The sequence below is a fragment of the Ochotona curzoniae genome, unplaced genomic scaffold (genome assembly GCF_017591425.1).
Source record: "Ochotona curzoniae isolate NIBS_2020 unplaced genomic scaffold, NIBS_Ocur_1.0 scaffold_4506, whole genome shotgun sequence".
NCBI classification, from domain to species: Eukaryota; Metazoa; Chordata; class Mammalia; order Lagomorpha; family Ochotonidae; genus Ochotona; species Ochotona curzoniae.
Window position 1 is genome coordinate 4,244,716 of NW_024467119.1, and position 8,378 is coordinate 4,253,093.

The following is an 8,378-nucleotide window of genomic DNA, read 5'->3' on the forward strand; positions in this document are numbered from 1 at the left end:
CAGCAGGTAACTCTAAAGTGACACAAAGTGAGTTCCTCCAAGCTCTGGCCTTTTCTCCCCAGGGCCTGGGTTGGAGATCGGTTTTAGGGACGACCAGTCCCCGTACCCTCTGCTGCAATCATTCCATGTCCACACTGAGAACAGTCGGGCAGGAAACACGGGTCTCTCCGAGCGAAGTGTCAACAAGTGCCCGTGGAGCTCTGCAAGTCACAACAGGTGCTCACTCGCTGTGTCCCTCCACTCTGATACGGAGATGGACACCAAGCAAACTACACGGAATGGAATCCCCAGCAAGACTTTGAGTGGTCAGCTGAAGCCAGACCCTGTGGTGCGTGAGAAAGATCTTCTGTATTAACTTAGGCAATCAGCTGTTTCTATGAAGGAGGTAGAATGTGTAACAACTCCCTTGGGATGATTAGAAACCTGTGGAGGGCTGATTCCATGTCAGGTGTAAGTGATTCCATGGCAGAGCAGAGTCAGAGTGCCAGGCAAGCAAAGGGATATCCAGGGAGCAGCCAACTTGCCTGTTCCTCGGAGGAGCAGCTTTCAGGACTTGGAGAGGTGAGTTCATTGGGAGAGGATCCGGAAAACGCCGAGAGACAGAACACAGGAAGCAGAGCTTGGCAGGAGAGCAGGAATCTGATGTGCAACACTGACAACAGAGGAAGAGAACCCGATAACCACAGGTAAGCAGGCTGAGATTCCCGTGTCGGTTTCTGGGTGAATGTACTGCATTTCCACGACAGATGAGTCACTCGAGTTCATTGTCTACATGGCAACAGTCCCCACAGTGACCAGAATTGCTTCCAGCAATTTCCTTTTAAAAAACAAACTCTAATTTTATTTTACTTTTACAAACTTTAAGAAGACATTCCCCCACTTTACAGGCTTTCGTCACGTTCTGGATTTTTTTTTATTTTATTTCTTTCTTCGGCAGCACTTTCGGCCACTCAGAGAACAGCGGCCGATCTGCTCCTCCTTGGGCAGGCAGCCGAGCACAGCACATCGGCCCCTTCTTAACTTGCAGTAATATTTTTGTGCCGCACTTATGATTCCTCCATTGCCTGCGTGGAGAAAATAGAGCAATTGAGGAAGTTTCTGGAAGATGTGCTGCAGATACAAGGCTGTTGGAAACCCTCAATGAACTCGACTGGTGCCTTTCTGTCTTCATTGCTCCCTGCTCTCTCTACACAGACAGGAGTCAGCAAAGGTGAAACTGAACCTGTAGGCAACGTGTCTGTGGGCGGAAGTTCAGCTGTGGAGCAGGAGAAAGTCGGGAGACAAGTGGGGCTTCCTAGAGGGCTGTGTGAGGGCAGCTGACCGCTCGGCGGCCCAAGGGCTTTGCAACCACCAAGCTTAGCAAGATGGAAATCTGTGCTTCTGTTCCCAGACCAGATCTTTCTTCATGGATCAATTTTTCTTTTTACTACCACTTCTTCCTATGTCTGAAACAGTGTGGGAGAAGAGCACAGCTTTGTGAGCTATTTAACCCCTTCATGAGAGCGGTTCAGCGTTGAGTGGGAAGCTTGCTTTAGGCTTCTTCAGGGAAAAAAAGAAACGCCTGTTTCCAAGCAATACAACCAAATGATAGACAGTACGCTTAGTGAAATAAGCTATCCCCTAAAACAAATATATATTTACCCCGATTCGTTGTAACTAATATACAAAGTGCGAAAGAGCAATCTGTATATATGAAATCAACATTTCCAAATTTCATTATTGTTCATAGTCCTTATCCTCTGATTGTTCATTTTTTACTGAGTGCATGCTAAGCTTGTGATTGTAAATTGAAAGAATGTCATTGTAAAAATTAAAAGGAGCAAATAAAGGAAGAAGAATGGTAGGAAGCATCATTATGCTGTTAAACTGTACATATGGGCCCAGCATGGTAGCCTGGCAGTTAAAGTCCTTGTTTTGCACATGCCGGGGTCCCAGATAGGCACCGTTTGTTATCCTGGTAGCCCTGCTTCCCATCTAGTTCCCTGCTTGTGGCCTGGGAAAGCAGATGAGAACAGCTCAAAGCCTTGGGACCCTGCACCCACATGGATACCCAGAAGAAGCTCTGGGCTCCTGGCTTTTGATCGGCTCAGCTCCGGCCATTGTGGCTGCTGGGGGAATGATTCAACAGAGAGAAGATCTTCCTCTCTGTTTCTCCTCCTCTCTGTGAATCTGACTTTCCAATTAAAATAAAAATTAAAAATTAAAAAAACTAAATATATAAAATCTATTCCCCTTATACAAATAAAAAAAACCTCCCAGAAGAATGCCAAATTCCACAGACCAGTTCCCTCAGCCTCACTGCCCGTCTTACCTGGAACAGGCACCAAGAAGAGGAAGAGCAGGGCAAACAGGAGGTAATGGATCCGCATGGCCGACAGGCTCCTCAGCAAGCCGAGACTGGATCCAGAAGTGCGTGCTTACTTTATAAAGGCCCAGCCATTGGCAGAGGCAAGCGATGGCTGCAATTGTTGTGATGGTACAGCGATGACACTGACATACTTCCCCATGCATCACACCGGCGTCTGAGCACACACCCACTCACCACTCACCCAGGAGCTAATGACAAACCCCGTGAATGTAGCAAAGCCTGGTAGAGCTGTGTAGAGCTCCCGGTGTCCTCTGGGGCTTGTCCGACGCTGGCTCACGTCTGAGTGTCCATACAGACAATGCCCTTGAGGGAAACACTTGGTCCTTGAGCAGTCCCGGGACATATAATTTGGGGATAACTTGTCCAACACGGTAGGGCATTTCAATTTTCTGCCTCTTCCTCTAATACTCCCAGTGTTTTAACCCTGTACCCTAATAGCACTTCTCACCCATCCTAGAAATCAAAATTCATCCATTCCGGGACATAGTCTGAATGAGGAGACAGGACTTGTGTGTAGGTAGTGAAGGACGGTGTGAAAATGGACTACATTCTAGCATCACTGGCCCCGTGGTCTCTGAGCAGTGACCTGAGATAAGCACCTCCTGTACTTCATCTTGGCCTCATTTGTGAGTCAGGTGTCCACTCTGCTTCCTTGGAGAGAGAATGCAGGTTGACTTGACCCTCAGGGACACTCCCTTTCCTACGGAGAGTGTGTGCTAAATGAGAGGCAGTTTCAGCAAAGTCCAGGGATTCCATGATTTCTGTTGGCTACAGATTTTCACTAGGAAAACTGTATTTTAAAAACAAAAAATATTCAGGTTGTGGCAAAGTGGGGTAATCTACTGCTCACACACATCCCATATTGGAGCACCTGTTTTAAATCTCAGTTACTCCACATTTCCAAACCAGCTTCCTGCTAATGTGCCAGATAAGCATCAGACGATGGTCCAAGTCTTTGGGTAACCGTCACCCACGTGGAAGACTCCAGTTAAGTGTGGTTGTTCCTGGCTTCTGTCTGGCCTAGCCAGCCCTAACTGTTTCAAAAAAAAAAGTTGAAGAGTAAGCCAGCAGATCCAAGACCTCTTCCTTTCTCTCCCTATCTCTTCATTATGCCTTCCAATTACTTTTTTAAATTTTTAACTTATTTATATTAAGAGTGAACATTTGCATTCCATGCATAGTTTTAATAGCATAATGATACTTCCCACTCCACCGTCCTTCCTCCCTTGCTCCCACTTTCCCTTCTTTCTTTCTTCTTTAATTTTCTAGACTTCTTGTTAAAGATTTGTATTTTGTTAGCAAGTCAGATTGACAGAGAGGAGGAGAGGCAGAGAGGAAGATCTTCCATCCACTGGCTCACTCCCCAAGTGGTCACAATAGCCAGAGCTGAGCCAACCAAAGCCAGGAGCCAGGAGCCTCTTCTGGGTCTCCCACACAGGTGCAGATTCCCAAGGCTTTGGGCTGCACTCAACTGCTTTCCCAGGTCACAAGCAGGGAGCCAGGTGGGAAGCGGGGCTGCCAAAATTAGAACCGGTGCCCATATAGGGTCCTGGTGCATGCAAGGCAAGGATTTTAGCCATTAGACTACCACACTGGACCCTCTAGCTTTTAATTTTTTTAACAAGTTTATTAGCATTAGGCATAGTTAGGTCTTACTTTTAATTTTTACAGTAAGATACTTTCATTTTACTCCATAATTAAAACTAAAAATAAACCTTAAACAAAAACATAGACTTAATATTTCAAGGAATCTGATCAGTGGGTTGTGTCTGTTGATTGACTATTGAATTGCGAGTTGAGATCACCCAGGCATTGCCTGGCTATTGTAATGTGTGACTACACTTGTCAGGGGTCCACCAAGACCCTGAGTGTGCTGTTGGAGTGCATGTTCGGGCTTTTTGTGGCTGACTGGAGTCTGTGGGCACACACTGATTCTTTGTACTCAGTGTATGTGAGAAAAGAAGGGTGAGACACACAGAGGGATTGGTCCTGGTTTTCTGTCTCTCAAAAAGTATCACATTAGTCAAGTCATAATTACAGGGTGGATTCTGATAAGTGTCACAGAAGAATTGAAGTGCAGGGCTGAGCATTTATCGGCAGACGTAAGGGAGCTCTGGAATTGTAAACATCCCATCTTTTTAAAAAGATTTATTTAATTGTTATTGGAAAGGTAGATATATAAAGAGGAGAGACAGAGAGGAAGATCTTCTATCCAATGATTCACTCCCCAAGTGAGTGCAATGGCCGGTGCTGCACTGATCCAAAGTCAGGAGCCAGGAACTTCCTCCAGGTCTCCCACACAGTGCAGGGTCCCAAGGATTGGGGCCGTCCTCGACTGCTTTCCCAGGCTACAAACTGGGAGCTGGATGGGAAGTGGAGCTGCTGGGATTAGAACCGGCGCCCATATGGGATCCTGGTGTGTGCAATGCGAGGACGTTAGCCGGGCCCGACATCCCATCTTTTTAAAATCAAGCTATCTTCTTCAATTGAGAATTTGAGATATGCACAATAGCAGGTATTATTAAATACTAAAGGAGTACGTGAATACTTGGCAGTGTTGCTGTGTCTCTTAGGATGAAAGCAACACAGCTGACTGGGTTGTGGAGAGTTATACCACACTCAGCCCTTGTTCAGGGTTCAAATCCCTGGAAGAGACTGACTTTTCCACAGGGAGAACAGATAACAGGGAAGTAAATCCCAGACCAACACATTTGTTCAAACACCGGGAGGCTTTTGAGGGAATCACCACAATTTTGTAAAAGGTTCTGGAAATCAAAGTCACCTTGCCTGGCAGGATATGGTGGAAGCTGGAGCTAGGACAGTCCATCACAACACCAACTTTGTGAAGCAACTGTGTGCTTTGAGGCCATAGTGAGTAACATTTGTTTAGGATGAAATGCCAAGTGGCAGAAGGCAGAGATGGACTCAGCTTCTCCTCTGCTCCATGGAGGCACTAGAAGCCTGTATTCCTTCTTGGTTTGTTGTAACTCCAGCGTCTCAAGTTACACTGGGACTGTCAGATAGAGGAGCAGGTGAACTCACAATGTGAAGACTCACAGCACTGATAAGAGCTGTGTCTTACGCCTTCTTGCCACCGAGTTTGAATCACAGGGCTCAGAAATGCACATTGTGGAAACTATTGTACCAGATGCACTCGGAGCCCTGATAGTCAGGGTTCTTCCAATTTTCAAGTAAAGGGGAGACCACACTGTATTTATCTGTTTTGCTTAAATCAGATTTTCCTTTAACTTATTGTTTTCAAGAAATTGCTTTAAAATATGTGAATTTGATTGATATAGGTTTGGTTGAAGGCAGAGTGGGTGGTTCAAACACTAGTTTTGGAGGGAGCCGGTACAAGTTTAACTCTTAGCCTATTCTTGATTATGTGGATTTCTTGAATAAAATAGCTAAGCTTTCCCAGCATCTATACTTCCAACAATAACTCACAGAGAGCAATGCACTTCCTGTTTAGCCCAAGGCAATTGGACTGCAGCTATGTGAAAATGTATCATTTCCTTGAGCAGTGTTAACATCAAGGCCATGTAGATACCTAGCATGTGACTTCCACCAGGCAAGTCCAATGTTTCAACCCTACTCCCGTTCTCTCTCTCTCTCTCTCTCTCTCTCTCCCTCCCTCCCTCCCTCCCTCTCTCCATACTCTGGGTGGCTCAGCAACTCTCTTTTGCAGCTGTGTTAATCTCACAGCCACTGTTATTGTAAGTTACATAGGTTAAGCAGACATTGCGGGGCAGGCTTTTGCTGAAGTGGTTAGGATTCCCACAGGACACACTGGAGTGGCTGGCCTTGGATTTGGGTCTTGGTTCCCCTTCCACTTGCAGTGCTCTGAGTCACAGTAGGGTCAAGGACTTGAGTCCGAGTTCCTCACATGGGAGAGCCAGATCAAGGTCTTGAGTCCCACTGACCCATGTTGGAGACCCAGATGGCAGTACCAGATCCAGGCTTGGATTTGAACCAGCTCTGGCTGTTGTGGGCATTTTAGAAGTGAGGGTCTTCTGGATATTCCATGTGGCGCAGGGGCTCAAGTACTCGTGTCATCCTTGTTGTTTTCCCAGGGACATTGGCAGAGAGTTTGATTGGAAGTGAAGCAGCCAGGATTTGAACTGATGCTCATACTGGTGCAGGCAGTAGCTTAACCCAGGAAATCACAAAGCCGGCTCTTCTAGTTAGCTCTATTGGCCCATGTTTGCCTATCTTCCGGCATCTAACTTAGGAATGCAGCTCTGGAGGATACCATTTTCCTTTTGAGCCCAAGTCAGATACATGGACTTTATTTCACACTGGGTAACTGAGCCGTATGTTTCTACCAAACCTTCTGTGTGTGGACGAATACTTGATTTCTTCCTTGGGCAGCAGACTTTCTTTGCATTGCTGCACCTTGCAGGCAGGTATGCACGGTGTTGTTCTTTCGGCTTTCTGCAGACACCCCCAGATTCTGAACACATGATGAGTACCGCAATCCATCCACTGCACAGGGAAAGAGCAGTGAGAAGACGTCAATAGAAGGGTGACGCAAGGGAGGAGAGTTTGCACATGATGGACTCGTGGCTCAGCATGAGTCGTAGGACTCAAAATCTGGCCGATCTGGTACAACAGGCAGACAGAGACACAAGAATTCTCTGGGAACAAGAGCACCGAGGCAGGAAAGCACAGGACCAGATTAAGAAAGTGACAGTCTACTCTGATGAGATCCAGCAAACATGATTGCATCTGCTTTGGTAGTTAATTGCGGGGAGGGCTACGAATTTGTGGAAAACTAAACCTACGTCTTAAATTATCTGAAATTCCGACCTCCATGACAATTCCCTCAAGGCTAAGAAGGGCTAAGAAAATTGCGCATGTTCTTAATCCGATGTATTTTCAAAAGGAGCTTACTAGTTTTCTTGACAGTTGTAGCAGTCAGTGACTCTGAGGGCTGGGTCACCCTAGGATGGGCTGCTGATGGCCAGGGATAGTCACTGGATTTCGGGCTTCCTGCCCGTCTGTGGTTCAAGGAGCCAGAGGACTTAGTCTGGAAGGAAGAGGCTCCCAGCAGGATCTTGCCTGTTTTCTCTGCCCAGAGTCGAGGCCTTGAAACTGACAATTCTGGGACTGTTGGAGAGAGCAACTGGGCAAATCTTCTTACTGTCTGAGCTATCAAGGCTCAGTACTGGTTAACATTGTAGCCACCACACACTGCCATTCCTAGTCCTTCATTCTTAACAGGGGAGAATAATGAATTGGGAGAGACAGTGTTTCACAGCAGAGGTTGCTGTGCAAGCTTCTTCAGACCCACCATGCCCGACTCGGCTCCTGTCTGACCCACCATGCCCGACTCAGCTCCTGTCTTCCTCAAAGTTCTAAAACTGAGCCACTGAGACCCAGCTGGCTCTTGGGCACTGCATCGTTGCCCTTGGAGATGGACAAATGTGTGGACTCAACCAGCAGATTCAAAGATACCACTCAGCATATGGAAAAGAACAACTTGGCAATGTGAACAATTGTCCAAATTCTGTGCTAACACTCCATGGAGAGTGTCTCCGACTTCGAGCTCAGGCCCTAGAATCACCCTTCTGTCTCCAGCGAACACCACGCTTACCTGAGGTCACCTGGGAGAGCAATGCAAGAAGCACAAGCCACATTGCAAGAAGCTGCATGGTGGGATGGAGCCTCTGAGGAGCCTGTGTTAATTGGAAGACGGCTTGTCTGATGGTGAGTGCAGTGTCTACTCTGGGTGATGCTGGAAGGAAATGGAAAATCACTAAAGAGACAGCCTTGCACCACCGACGAAGCATTAACAAGAATCCACTCCTGGGCTTGATGGGTCAACTCTTTCATGGGTGGACATGCTCAGGTGTTTCTTGCTGGGGAAAAGGAAAAAAGACATCTTTTATTCCTTTTTGAAATTAAATAAGTAAAGTTAGCAGACTTATTCATATTTCCGGAATGATGAAGAAACTGAGATCCAGAAAGGCCGGTAATGTGCCCGTGTCCTAGTTATTTGTGTAATTCC

The 8,378-nt window shown here is 46.6% G+C and overlaps 1 protein-coding gene across 1 annotated transcript; it reads right to left on the bottom strand.

Annotated features, from left to right (window-relative positions):
* Nucleotides 1-918: 918 nt before the first annotated feature.
* LOC121147571 (beta-defensin 103A) lies at nucleotides 919-2,369 on the bottom strand. Its single transcript, XM_040967490.1, has 2 exons — nucleotides 2,312-2,369; nucleotides 919-1,064 (listed from the first exon to the last, which is right to left on the bottom strand). The coding sequence occupies exons 1-2, from the start codon at nucleotides 2,367-2,369 to the stop codon at nucleotides 919-921; spliced, it is 204 nt and encodes a 67-aa protein (XP_040823424.1).
* Between the last annotated feature and the right edge of the window lie 6,009 nt (nucleotides 2,370-8,378).

Bases quoted from the DNA above. Each gene is read 5' to 3' on its own strand.
- LOC121147571 (XM_040967490.1), bottom strand. From the start codon at position 2,369: ATGCGGATCCATTACCTCCTGTTTGCCCTGCTCTTCCTCTTCTTGGTG. The intron at 1,065-2,311 runs GTAAGACGGGCA...TTCTCCACGCAG, and splicing joins CTTCTTGGTGCCTGTTCCAG to GCAATGGAGGAATCATAAGT.